Consider the following 14500-nt stretch of genomic DNA (forward strand, 5'->3'; position numbering starts at 1 on the left):
CTTGATTGTCCCAGAGATACTTTTTCAAAAGACAACTGGACTTCGTTTTCTGCCCCCGCTCCCCCGAAGACGTTTCGCTTCTCATTCAAGAAGCTTCTTCAGTTCTTCTTGGATGAGAAGTGAAATGTCTTCAATGGGATTAAAAGAAGAAAGTCCAGTTGCCTTTTGAAAAAGCACCTTTGGGACAACCATGACCCAGATAACTGAGAATCTTGATAGACATTCTGCTCCTGATAGTTTTAATTCACTTCCTTCTCATTTTGCAGTGGCTTTTCTTTCTTTCACAGGATGCTTGAATGTCATCTGGTAATGTGGGTAAACTCCTTTAAAATATTCTCTTGGTTGTTAATCTATATTATATTGTCTGTCTGATAATGATGGGTTTCATTTGATTGTTTAACGTTGGGTGAATGGGAAGGTTAGGGTCATCGTCTAATATTTAAAATGCTGTTCCTTCACCATTACCTTAAAGTAGTATTTTCAAATATCCATACTTTTAATCTATTCTAGAGGATCACATTTTTATAATATGTAGTGGGTGTCCTTTTCATGAATGCTACAGTTTTGAAATTACTCTTACTGAAATTCTGATCTGGCCATTCTTAATGCTATTATGTAAGATTTATTAATCCTTGGTTTGTATAAAAATAGCCTGTTACTTTTCCACTGGTGTTTTGATTTGGCTCTGGGCATTGTTCCTTCTCCTGTTTATGGTACACCTTTTCCTGATAAAATTTTCAAGTAAGTGCCAAAGATTGTAGATATCGAAATGGGAGTCCAGAAATGAGGGCTTTAAATTCTGGTCTTAGCCTAATCGTGAAATGCTACCTATGAGCAAAGGGATGTTTAGGTTATGAGTTATTCTGTAAGCATCTTGCATTACCTCAGCCATACACAATAGCATGCTGTAACATGTTTGGTGTACTTTTCCCCCCTCTAACTAATGGACCAAATGTCTAGTACAGCAAAGAGCAATAGTGGAGGAGGAGAAAAAATTCCCATCATACAGTCCATGAAATCCAAACCTGTTAAATCATGGTTTCCGTGGTGGGGTTTGCTATACCTTTGTAGATGATCAACCCTAATTGGCGGGGGGGGGGGAGTATGCTTCACCTGCAGAAGTTCCCAAATGTAATTTCCAGCATCTTCAGTTTAAAAAAAAGCAGAAATTCATTTTAGATGGTGGTGTACTAGATAAAAAAGTACTTTCAAAGGACTATTGGAAATTACAGTTGAGCAACATCACTGCTTCACCATCCTAGCCATTATATACACAGAGATGCTTAAGTAGCATAAGGCAGCTTCTGCTTCCTAAGAGCGGAAAAATTAGAGAAAGCAATAAAGAAATGGGAATTTAAACCTTTCTAAAAAGTAGGAATTGTTGCTAGCACACCTAAGACCAGCAGGCCATATAATCTGTTGGAGCTCTCAGAACAGTTGAACTATGGGTAATTCCATTCTGTACCATGTATTTCATTCTTACTAGTTTGCCTCATACAATGTAACCTCTGATTGAAACATTACCTTCCAGGTGTACATATGTACTCTCTTCCTTGGATAATTTGCTGTAGCTACTCTAAATAGTAAACACAGTTGTTAGGCAAATTCGTATTATTCTTTTATTTTATTCCGGAGATAAGAGCTGCATAAGCAAACTGGAAAACATCTTTGCCATTAATCTTGTATTTCATCTTAAATTATTAGTGCCTTTAATATAATTGGGCAATATAATAATTGACATCATGATCTCATCATGAAGCAAACTGTCTATTCTCATGCAGAATGAAATAATAAAGTTACAAAGCAATAAATATAGAGAATCCAGAGCATATATCAGAATCCAATAAAGGAAACCAGAGGCTTCTGATTTCTCGGCTCCAATAAGAGGCCCCAGAATGTTATCCAAGATAGTTTAAAGAATTCATACGACTGAATTTTCTAGCAATCAATCATGCACCTAAGATTTTGTTTCCCTGATTCAAGTGGTTCAGGCAAGAACAAGGATATATATGTGTGTTTGTGTACAATCCCAAAGTCTTCAGTTCATTAAAACACTTTTGGTTGCATATGTTCTTCTGGCTTCCAGTTCCATATTCTCTACAGTGGCACCTACACGCTTCTTCCAAAATCACTAAAGCTCTAACATTTACTGGAGAAGGCAGGCATATGTTTTCTTAAACTTTCTTGAGCATCAATATCTTCTTGGAATGTTGCACTCTTCTTCTTTTAGGCTTGTTGATGTCCTGAGGTTATGGAACTGTAGATATTTAAAAGTAGCCTGATTGGAATAATATTCCTCTCGCCATTCTTTTTCTTTTCCTCCTCTATATCTAATTTACACTGTCTTCCTCTGATTTTTCTCCACATTCCCCCTTTTTCTTCTCCCTGCCATTTACTTCCTATCAATGGGAAGCCTGACATCCCTCTTCTATGGAGAACAAAGTGAAAAAGAGAAGTCTCCTTCTGAGAGCAGCCCCTTGGAGGCTGACAACAAAGATGTGGTAAGTTTGAGAGGTGCTGTGGGGGGAGGAAAAAACCATATGACAAAGGTAATTCCTATCCCTATTTGCCCATTTCCATCAACTGGATATAGGAAAGCAAAAACAGAGTGAATGATGTCCATTGGCTTTATGGACATGTGAATTTCCCAATAAGGCAAAAGTGATTGTCATTGCTGCTCTTGTCAAGCTGCTATTTTCTGCTATTAATTTAATAATGTTGTTAGATCAAAATAATTGCCAAGTTCAGTGAGGTAGATGGTCCATCTGCCTGAAACTCCTGCTTTTGATCACTTGTACAATATTTTTTTCCTCAAAAATGTCTGGAAAAGATAAAAGACATTTGGACAACATGCCTTCCTAATGGTTTATTTCCAACATAGTAATCACTTTTAAAATTCTACATCCTTTTAAGTCTGAATGCTGATCTCATGGCCAAGTTCCTTACTGTACCTTTCTTATTTCTTATTGAGAGATCTATGTCCTCCCAGATGTTGCTAAATTTCAACTCCTGTGTCCCTTTGCCCAACGTTACTTGACATTAAAGGAGGCTGAAATCCTACAATATTTATGGACCCATAATTATTCTAGATTTATTTAAGACAAGTTTAATAACACGCTCAGTTAATTTACTCTTGCACCATATCTAGGGGGAACAAACAGCCATAGATAGTTCTTTCTTCTATAATTGATTTTAGCTAGCTCATTGAAATTCTTCAATTTTCTTCCTAGGGATTCTGCTCCTGGCTTCTTTCAATTTACCAGATGAAGTGAGTACATACCACTATGGCGATATTGATAAAAGTTCATAATCTGCTCCATCTTTTATGTGATAGAGTGATTACTGTGATGACATTTTCAGCCATGGACTGTTTGCTCCTTCTTTATACTTCTCTATGTAAACTGATGGGTTTTTTTCTATTCTTGCTGAGAATCGGCAACAATGAATTCACAGAGGCTTACTCTGAATAGATAGGCACTGCATATAATTACAGGGGCATTATGATGGTGGATTAACATGACTTTGATGGGGCTGGACCTATTGTTTGGCAAAGAGAGCCCAGATAGCTGAAATTGAATAGTGTAGCAACAGCAGTTGTTGATAGATAATCCAACTTGTATATACATTGCTCTTGATTTTAGTGGTCAGAGTTGACAAAAGCATCACTGATTTGTTTTACTTGGAAATGAGTGGCTGATACCAGTAGCCTGAGCTGTCTCTTCTCTTGAATGTTTTGAACTGAAACCAGCTCCTGAATTGCCATGTTTTAATCAAAGAATTAATCAAAAAACAACTACTAAGTCATCAATGGAATAACAAATAAATGAATGATATTATTATTACTTGGTTATCATTAGGTAGCAGAAAACCCCTTTTTCATTTTGCACTTGTAAAATCAAAGATGCACGTGGCGTTTTATGATGAAAACTTTATCCTCTACAATCTGAAGCCTGAATTCCCCAGTTAGCCAGCTAAGCTATGATGAAAATTATGTTTCCCTTCCATGCTGGTATTTTAAAAGAAAGAGAAAGAAATTGGAAATTCAATAAGGAATTAATTTCTCCTCCCACTCAGTTGCCTCTTCAAAAAGAGGAAATCTTCCCAGTCGCTTTGCTATTGCTGTGTCATAAGGATATTATTTTCAAGGGAAAAGGAAGGGTTCGTTTGTTACAAAAAGCTGCCTTTTACTAATATCTAGTACGTTTATATGGTTTTTTATATTTTTAATTTCACACTACCAGAGTCACTCTGAGAATGAGATGGGAGGTCTCTAAATTTGATATATATTTTTTTAAAAAAAGTCTCGCTAAAATGGAATTTAAAATAATGATAATAATAAATAGTAGTGTTGAGAAAATAATTTAGTTCCCTCTTCTTCCTAATCAATACCTCAGCGTTTAATATGCAAATTGGAACATCATGATATTTTGGACTTCTCATGGAACTGCATTTATAACATAATTGTCATTTTTTTTTAAAAAAAATCCAAAGGCATGTAAAATTCATGTTCTAAAACATTTGGAAATGCCAGACTTGAGGAAAACCTGTACATTTTTTTTTTTAGAAATATGTTCCTCATCTGTATTTTTTTTAAAAAAAGAATGCAGATAGATGTATAAGAGGAAGAGAATAATTTATGTATGAAAATCTAGAAAAGAAGGGGGGTATGGCGAAATAAATAGAATAAAAATTTTGAGAGCAAATTAATCAGTGCTGTTTTCTTATCACTCTGACCCATCCTTCCCCAACCTTGTGCCCTCTAGATGTGTTGAACTGCAGGTTTCCTGCTGGCTGGAGATAAGGAGGGTTGCAATCCATCACATCTAGAGAGCACCAGGTTAGGTAAGGTGGTTCCGGTATTTGAGGTGTCAATTGCTCAGAAAAAGTAATTTTACATTGAATTACTATTGTATATACTGTGTCTATTTCACTTTATTATTGTCTTTTATATGGGGAACTCATCTCAAGCCCTTTTATGCTAAAAAGATTCCACTTAAAAAAACTTGTTTTAAGGTTTTAGATGGGATATCTGGATTTTGTTTGTTTTATTGCCTTGTTTAATTTGAAGATACCCAAGATAGTAAGGGATGGAATTCCTCTTTGGGTGTGTATGCTTGTGGACTAAAGAGCCCTGCTAATACTTTTTTTTTTGCCACACAGTCCTAATTTTATAAAGCATAAAGCACAGAAATAAAATCCCTCTGTTGAGCATATCATCTCTTCTATACTGGCAGGAAAACTACATAGTCAATCTTTTTTTTTTCCATTTCTGGATGAAAGGAAAACTGTAGAAGGGGATCTCATTGAGTTAACATGTCTTTCTTTCTTTCTTTCTTTCTTTCTTTCTTTCTTTCTTTCTTTCTTTCTTTCTTTCTTTCTTTCTTTCTTTCTTTCTTTCTTTCTTTCTTTCTTTCTTTCTTTCTTTCTTTCTTTCTTTCTTTCTCAGAGATGAAGAAATTCAAAGCAAGTGTGGAATTGATGCCACAACCTACCTCTCTTTCCAGCGGCATCTGTTGGTGTTACTCTTGATTGTCTGTGTGCTGTCTGTGGCTGTCATCCTTCCCGTCAACTTCTCTGGTGATCTCCTCGGTATGTAGCCCTTCAACCCCAGTATTCTAAAAGCTTTAAAATACCCAGAGATTATTCAGCAGGTTCTGACCAGTTCTGGAGAACTGCTAGCGGAAATTTTGAGCAGTTTGGAGAACAGGCAAATACCACCTCTGATTGGCCCCGCCCCCATCTATTCTTTGCCTCCCAAGTTCCAGCTGATTGGCTGGGTCTTCTTTTGTTTCCCTGCACAGAAGAGTCAGAGCTGGAAAGCAGGTTAGGGAATGGGATTTTGCAGTAACCTTCCCCTGCCACGCCCACCAAGCTATGCCCACCACGCCACACCCACCAAGCCATGCCCATAGAACCGATAGTAAAAAAAATTGAATCCCACCACTGAAAATATCACTGTACAACTTTAGAGGCATTGTGAGTACAATGCTGGTGCTGAATAGAATAAAACACATTTTGTTTAAAATATACTAACTTCTGTCTTCTTTGCCTCTTTCAGGAAAAAATCCAGCTAATTTTGGCCGAACCACAATTGCAAATGTTCCCAAAGAGTAAGTCATTCCATTTCTTCAGAGTTGAATTACTCACTGTTTATAAGGATGGCATAATGATGGCATTTATTTGTGGCAAATACATAAATAAATAAATGTTCAATAAATCCCTATTTATTTTGACACTGTACATATGGAAATAGGTGGCTTTCATCAAGGTGAACAACGTTCAACTGTAAGCTACAAATAATAAATATAAATTTCTGTCCAACTGTGCTTTCTCTCAAAAAGAGCTACTGTCTTTGACAAATTCTGCACTACTGATTTCTATAATATAGCTTTGTCATTTTGAATTAATGCCAGATGAAATTTCTATTTTGGTGCTCCACCTTGCAAGCATTAAAATGATTTGTTTTCCTTTAAGTCATTGCTTGACTAAAGTTTCTTCCATAATCATGATTTTATGGCAATATGCAATGGTGAAGCCAGCTTTCTATACTACAGATAGAAAAATAGCAATAGCACTTAGACTTATGTACTGCTTCACAGTGTTTTACAGCCCTCTCTAAGTGGTTTACAGAGTCACCATAAAATGGTTTTGAATCAATGGCTGAAAACTAGGAATGGCTGGCATCTTCTAGGACAACGGTTGCCAACCGGTGGGCTGCGGCCCACTGGTGGGCCGTGAGAAAATTTTGGTGGGCCGCAGAGAAATCTCACCCCCAGAGCACCCCCCCAAAGCAATTAATCCAGGCTGCGCAGAAACACAAGGCTGCTCAGCCCACATGGCCTGGGGGAACCCTCCCCGCCCACTCCTTACCGGCAAACTTGTCTGCTAAATTGCTATTTTTCCTTTTTCAGACCATCATCTGTTCTGCTGTGCTGGGAGATTTAGATTATCTAGGAAGCAGGAAATGGTTGGATTTCTTGCTTTCTAGCTAAGCACAGCCGAACCTCCCTTAGGACTGAAGGTTTGCTTGCAAGCAAATTCAGTGCAGACTCACGGCAAGCAAATCTGAGAGACTGAGCTAGCCAATGGCAGATAGATAGATCACTGAATGATTCTGTGAGCAACTCAATCTGCCTGCTTTGCCTGATTTTTGATAAAAGTTGCTTTTTTTAAATAAAAAATTCAATATTTAATACATGATGTGTTGTGAATTAATTTTGTGAGTTTACTTGCAAGCAAATTTTATGAGTTTGCTTGCAAGCACATTTTATGTGACAGACTGAGCTAGTCAATGGCAGATAGATAGATCTCTGAGTGAGTCTGTGATTCTGTGAGCAAATCAATCTGCCTGCTTGCTTTGCCTGATTTTGGGTAAAAGTTGCTCTTTTTTTTATAAAAAAATCAATATTTATATAAATATTTATAATATTTACATACAAGTCATGCCCAGCCAGTAACATGACCACCAATCCACATCCATAAATTAGGCCATGCCCACAGAACCAGTTAGTAGTCCCTGGGATCTAAAATTATGAGTTGGGTGGTCCCTGAGGTCCAAAAGGTTGGAGACCCCTGTTCTAGAAAATAGTAGTTATCTTGTTTTCTGGTAAAGATATCTGTTTTTTCCCGTCTGAAAATGTCTCTCCTTTTTGCTCTATTGCAGTGACCGTCTCTTGTGGCTACATAGTATCTTTGCTCTCCTCTATTTCATCATCACTGTTCTCTGCATGACTCATCATTCCATCCAATTAGAGTATAAGGAAAATGAAAAGGTAATAATTGCAGTGGCCTCATTGACACCTTCTTTTCTGACCTATCAGAGATGGATACTCTAGAGCAGTGGTCCCCAACCTTTTTATGCCGCTGCCCGGCATCAGCTGGCGCCGCCATCTTGTTTGATGAAAAGTGCTTCCGGTGAGCTTTCTACCCGAAAAGCTCACCGGAAGCACTTTTTCATCAAAACAAGATGGCGCGCGCCAGCAAACCAGCGGCCCGGTAGGATTTGGTCCGCGGACCGGGACGGTCTGCGGACCGGTGGTTGGGACCCCTGCTCTAGAGTTTCTCAACGTTGGCGAGTTTTAAGATGTGTGGACTGCATACTAGCTGGGGAACTCTGGGAATTGGTCCACATATCTTAAACTTGTCAAGACTTAAAAATATAGATCTAGACATTCATCATTTGTTACAACAGGCCAGGGAAGAAATTTGTCCAAATATTGGTTGGAGATTATTTAAATACTGCGATTCAGTTTGACAATATAAATTTTGTTCTGAGAGCAGTAAGCTTTCACCGCATAAGCAATTTACTACTCAGGGTCATAAAATAGGAGTAGATATGGAAAAATGTACATGATGCAGGATGAGAGTGACATAGCAATATTTTAATTAGCCATTTCTATTGTTAAACTGTTCCTACCGTTAAATATTTTCTTGCCATGTTTAAGCAAAATATATTCTTGTAATTCAAGTCTGTAGTCCTACACCAGAAGAAAATAATGAGTACAAATAATAATAGAATTTAAGTGCAAAATACTGGAAACTGACAAATGTTACAACTATTATTCAAGTGTCTCCATTTCTGACTTCTTCTTTTCTTGACTTTTAGCTGGCCCGGACATTGATGGTTACCAAGATTCCCAAAGAGATCACAGATACATCTCTTGTTATCAAACACTTCCAGTAAGTAGAACTACATGCTCGGTATTATTCTTTTTTCATAAACATGCTCTTCCTCTTTTAGCTAATGAAAACCATGGGTGAGGAGTCACTAATAAATACATTCAACAGTACAGGTAGCCCTCAAATTACGACCACAATGGAGCCTAACATTTCTGTTGTTAGGTGAGTTTCATTTGTCAAGTGAGTTTTGCCCCATGTTATGACCTTTCTTGCCACCATTGTTAAGTGAATCACTGCAGTTGATAAATTAGTAACCCAGTGGTTAAATGAACCTGGCTTCCCCATTGACTTTGCTTGTCAGAAGGTCACAAAAGGTGATCCTATGACCTTGGTCTATGAACAAGTTGCCAAGCATCTGAATTTTGATCATAGGATCATGGGGATGCTGCAAAGGTGGTCACTGTGAAAGACATTCATAAGTCACTTTTTTCAGTGCCATTCATAGGTCACTAAATGAATTGTTGTAAGTCGAGGACTGTCAGTACACAGCCGAGCATGGAGCCCTGAAGTATACCACTTCATACTTTCTCCCAGCTTGACATAAAGCTGTTGGCATATACATACTCATAAGGTAGGATTATTATGCTCATGTAGCATTCCTTCCTGCTTAGAATTTCTCATATTCTTTAAGCTCACCTGGAAGCTGTTTGAACCAGTTGTCGATTGCAGGGTCGTTTCTGTGCAACACACTAGTAATCTGTATGCTTTTTCATCATAGCTAGAATTCACTTCGACCATATAATGCTGCACACAGTATTAGAATTTCATTTCAATCAGGATATTATCCTCTTTATTTTCTTTCCAAATCTCTCTAACCAATTGGAGAGAGAAAGAGATCTATATGGAACAGGGGTCTCCAACCTTCGCAACTTTAAAACTTGTGGACTTCCTCAGCTAGCAACTTGTGGACTTCAACTCCCAGAATTCCTTAGCAAAGCTGGCCAAGGAATTCTGGGAGTTGAAGTCCACAAGTCTTAAAGTTGCCAAGGTTGGAGACCCCTGATATAGAACATTCACATTAGCTTGGGTGAGTGGTCAGCCTTTCGCCAAGAGCTTGTTTCCATCATGCTTCATTTTGCAGAGTGCACTGTTATCATATGGATTGGGTCAGATATCATTAGAGGGCAGTTCACCTGAATTATGTCAGGCTATCACAAGCATCTAAGTGCCAGACAATGCAGGCATAACTATTAATGTCCGTGAAGCATTACAGGCTAAACATTTGATTCATAGGGATGCAGCTTTAGGGAGGGTGGCTTCCTTGTTTCTGACTAACAAAACCTGCCTGAAAATAATTTAGCTTGCTATCTATGTGTTTCATAGAAACTACTGTGAAAAATTCATAACAAAATTATAATTAGGACTTTATTTGATTGTTTATTTATTTATTGAAAATATACAGTATATTGGTTGCCCATCTGGGTGGCTTACAATCATGAAAAATAAGTATAAATATACTAAAAACATAAATAAGTTCAAAACCAGCCAAACACTATGATCCAATTAAAGACGGGAAGGGTGTGGGTAGGATGGGAGGGAAGGTGGAATCTGTAATTAATCAATCAAAAGAACAACTCAGTTTTTGTCACCCCATCCACCTTTCTTTCCTAGGTGGAGTTCTATTTCTTAATTCTAAAAGTATGCCAACTCAAATAATATCAGTTACAATAACTAACCATTATTTTCCCCTTTTCATGAAGCATTTCCTTTTGTGAGTGTTGATTTGGACATTGATTGATTAATTATGACCCATCAATGGTGTTGCTTCTTATCAATCATATAGATGCATTTTCTCCATGATGATCTTTCCGTAACATGGTCCTTTAAGTCTTCCAACTGTGTACCCATCATTACTGTAATTGAGTTTATCCTTGCTGCTGGTTCTCTCTTCTTCCTCCTTTTCCAGCATTTGAGCCTTCTTGCCTTCTTTATATAGCTGGGTGTTTGCCTAATACATCCAAATTAGGATAATTCAGACCTAATCATTGGTGCCTTGAGTGAGAACTCTGGGTTCGGTTCTTTGAAGACCTATTTATTGTCCATAGTGCAGCCAAGAACGGTATTCTCAGGAGTCTTCTCCAACATCAAAGTTCAAAAGTGTGTCAATGCTTTTTCTCTTCTGCTCCATCAAAGTTCAACTTTTACTTCTCGTGAGTGGAGTGTCACAGGGAATATCATGCTTCACACTGTTATGAGCTTTGTGCAGATAGGCACATCCTGGCATTTGAATAACTTTCTCAGTGCCTTCATACCTTCTCTGTCAAATTTAGTATACGGCATATTTCTTGACTGCTTGTTACTTTACTGTTGATTCTAAAAGGGCAAAACCCATGTATCATTTTGATACCTTCATCATCATTTCTAAGCCCGGCTATTGTAACTGATGTCATTAATTTAGACTTTGTATTCAATTTAGTCTCATTTTTTTAAACGTACTACTTGACTTTTATTGCCAGTATTTGCAGATTCTTTGCATTTTCAAATTTGCATCATCAGCATGGTGTAGCTATTAACATTTCTTCCTCCAATTTTAAAGCAACACTCATCTTCTTCCAATCTTAATATACTATATATACAGTATTATACTATACTGTACATTCATCATGTAGGTGAGTGGTCACCAATCCTTCCAGCTGGGTGGACCAGGAGCAGCAGCAGGGCAGCACTAACGTGGGGGAAGAGAGGATGGTTTTGCACATACATCTGTCCCTTGTGCAAACTGAGCTTTGCGTGTTTGCCCAGCACTTGCGCAGCCTGGTTCCCAGTGGGCCATGAACCGGTATCGATTCACAGACCAGGGGTTGGGGACCCTTGATAGAGGTTGAATAAATAAGAGGAAAATACACATTTTTGTCTCAGTTATCTTCCTGGGGCCAGACTGTTTTGCCATATTCTGTTCATGTTGTGACTTCTTGATTGGTATATGGGGTTTGTGTGAGAACAATGTTCTGGGATGCCCATTTTTCTAAGCACATTCTACAAGCAATATTAGATCTTTGTTCAATTAAAGATTTTGATTATCTCTTCTGATAGTGAGGCTTATCCAAGCTGCACAGTGACCGGTGTCCAATTTTGCTCTGATGTCCGCAGATTGATGAAGCTGGATTCAGAGAGGTAGGCTTTCAAAGGTCTTGCTTAGAGCTGAGTTATTCTGAGCCCCTTAGAATGTGTGGAGGAAAATGTCCTGGGATCTCTGAGCATCAAGATCATGCTAGAGGGAATTTTGATTAAAAAAAAAAATCACCACAACTGTAAAAAATATCATCACTTTTCTTCATCTGGTAAAGAGACAAAAATAAAGTTTCTTGTCCTTTGTTCAAGAAAAAAATTTTTTTAACCTGGTATGCTTTATCCATGTATTTACTCCCTTATAATACAAGTGTCACAATAGAACCCATTAATTCTGTTTCCACTGCCTGTCATTTTTCAATTGTTTTTAATCCATGTAATTCACTTCAGTTTCTATATTAATCTGCTATTTTTAAAAAACCTTATCAAAATATATATTTAATATATTGGTTCAGTTTATTTTATTGTTCTTTTAAAAGAACCCTGCATTTCAGGCTATACTTCACTAGATTGAATACTTTGTAGTTAAAGAATACAAATTTCTCAAAAATTTATTGGTATAATGGTTGAAGGCCCTAAGCTAAAAATAGAGAGTGAGATGCTACTTGCCTTAGGCACAAAACCAGCTTGGTTGACTTTGGGCAAGTTTTGGCTTCAACCTGAGGAACTAGGAGATGGCAAACAACTTCTGAAAAATCTTGCCAATGAAATTGAAGACTTAAAAGGAACCAAAAAATGATAATATATCTGGAAATGCATGTAAAGCCATAAATCTTTTACAGTTTTCTGAAAACAGGACTACAGAAGCAATCAGCAGTACTGGTCTTGGTGAAAAGATGTATCAAGCTCATTTTTAAAAAATTAAAAACCTTGGCATCAAATCTGAATTCTGGAACAGGGAGAGAAGCTTATCATTTGAGACACTTGTTTCAATAACAAGTTGAAGTCCTTTTCAGTGCCCAGTCAGTCTTTTGTTCTGTGCTTAAAGGCAGCTTCCATTTTTGAAGCTGCTGCCATAAAAGAAAGGCTGCAATTCAAAAAGCTACTCCCAATTTCCTATAGGCTTTTAAAGTTTTTCAATATTAATACCAGGTTTTTCAATATTAATACCAGTTAGAAGTAGAAAATGAGGTGAATCCAAATTAAATATATGAATTTCCACTAAAATAAAGCAGAAATGTACTCTTCCCTTTATTTCTCATATAATTTCTCATTTCTGAAGTAACAAAAATATGGCCATTTCAAGAATATGTAATTAAACGTTGTTATATTTTGAAATGTATTTACAGCTATGTGTTTTAATGCTGTGAAAGGTTTTTCCAATACTCGGGAGAAATATAAAATACAGTGAATAATTAAATAAGGTACTATTTTCTTATTAGAATGTGAAAATATTGACTTCTCTAAGCATTTTTGGTTTGAAACTTTCCCCCCACCCCCAAATAGTCTACCCCACTTGCTTAGATACACCCTGAGCACTAAGGGATTAGCTGAAGTCTTTTACAATATTAGGAAAGGAATGCAACTATGGCTCAAATATTCAATAGGCATATATTGTCCTTGTATGACAAAAGAAGGAAAGAAGCAATATTTTTAATTTAAACACATAATAAACACAATAAATCAGATCAAAATTTGCTTGCCCCAGCATTTGTCTCTCACAGTGGCTAATCATATGCCTATCAGATGGCAGCCATCTTAACTGAGTACAAGAATGTTTTCCAATAATACCATCAAAACCAACAACCAATGAGAGGGTCCATGAATTTATCTTACTTGCCTTTTAAAGTCAGCCAAATTGGAAATCATCAGAGGGGTGCTCTAATCAAAGGGGCCCTTCCTGCCAGTTGGCATTGTTCATCAACTTTCATGCCATCATAAAATACACCATTTTCTGAATGATATCTCCAAACATTATCTTTAGTATAATTATACATCAGCAAAAGAGAGAGGACTCACAAGATCAAATTTAGGAATTACGGTAGCCTCATTCAACTTGATTTGGTCCATTATGGTCTTCACCATTGTTCCTAGAAAATATTCTTACAATTTCATTCCGCTCCAAGTCAAAAGTGCCAGAAATTTTCATTTGTAAGAATGACGAGATTTGGAAAAGTGCTCGTAAAGGTGTCGTAATGAAATGGATGGTTGCATTAACATTTCCCCCCTAAATTTGTACCTTCCAGGCGCAAGGCAATGAAAGGAAGGCTTTACTTCACAACAAAGGCCCAAAAGGAGGGGAAGATTATGATCAAAATCCATCCTTGTTCTCGAATTTTCTGCTGCCGTATTTGTGGCTTTGAAGAGGTACAAAGAATATGAAGATATGAACTGATCCTAAAAAATCAGCACTGGGAACTTTGATTCTTATGTTCCCCTCATTGCTGTGTATATGCTGCCAGTCTGTGATCTGGGCTAGAGCCAGTTTCCTTCAATGTCACATATCGACCATAAAAGAAATAATAGCCCAGCTCAAAAAGAAAGCTGAATGCCCAGTTCTGTCATCCCATTCACCTAGGACAGGGATGTCAAACTCAAGGCCCTGGGCTGGATCTGGCTCGCGGGGTGCTTAGAACTGGCTCATGCGGCTACCCTAAAAACAGCAAAGGACTGACCCACAGTGCCTCTGCCAGTGAAAATGGAGCCTGGGAAGACCGTGTGCATCCCCTGGGCCCTGTTTTTGGCTGCAACGGCCTCCAGCCCTCTGCCAGTGAAAATGGAGCCCAGTGGGCCCACACTTAGCCTCCCCCCC

At 37.7% G+C, this 14500-nt stretch overlaps 1 protein-coding gene across 33 annotated transcripts in view; it reads left to right on the forward strand.

The window, feature by feature from the left end:
- TMEM63C (transmembrane protein 63C) overlaps positions 1 to 14500 on the forward strand; it is an 85787-nt gene that overhangs the window by 50181 nt on the left and 21106 nt on the right. For all 33 annotated transcript variants that reach the window (XM_087951966.1, XM_087951981.1, XM_087951979.1 and 30 more), the window contains 8 exons: positions 2414 to 2501; positions 3231 to 3268; positions 5447 to 5589; positions 6059 to 6110; positions 7664 to 7772; positions 8606 to 8679; positions 11713 to 11793; positions 13935 to 14055. In XM_087951966.1, the coding sequence (XP_087808092.1) occupies positions 2414 to 2501; positions 3231 to 3268; positions 5447 to 5589; positions 6059 to 6110; positions 7664 to 7772; positions 8606 to 8679; positions 11713 to 11793; positions 13935 to 14055 (706 nt within the window). The remainder of the gene's footprint in view (positions 1 to 2413; positions 2502 to 3230; positions 3269 to 5446; positions 5590 to 6058; positions 6111 to 7663; positions 7773 to 8605; positions 8680 to 11712; positions 11794 to 13934; positions 14056 to 14500) is intronic.

The sequence above is a fragment of the Notechis scutatus genome, chromosome 1 (assembly GCF_049901735.1).
Source record: "Notechis scutatus isolate UNSWTSFEM ecotype Mainland chromosome 1, rNotScu1.2, whole genome shotgun sequence".
Taxonomy (NCBI): domain Eukaryota; kingdom Metazoa; phylum Chordata; class Lepidosauria; order Squamata; family Elapidae; genus Notechis; species Notechis scutatus.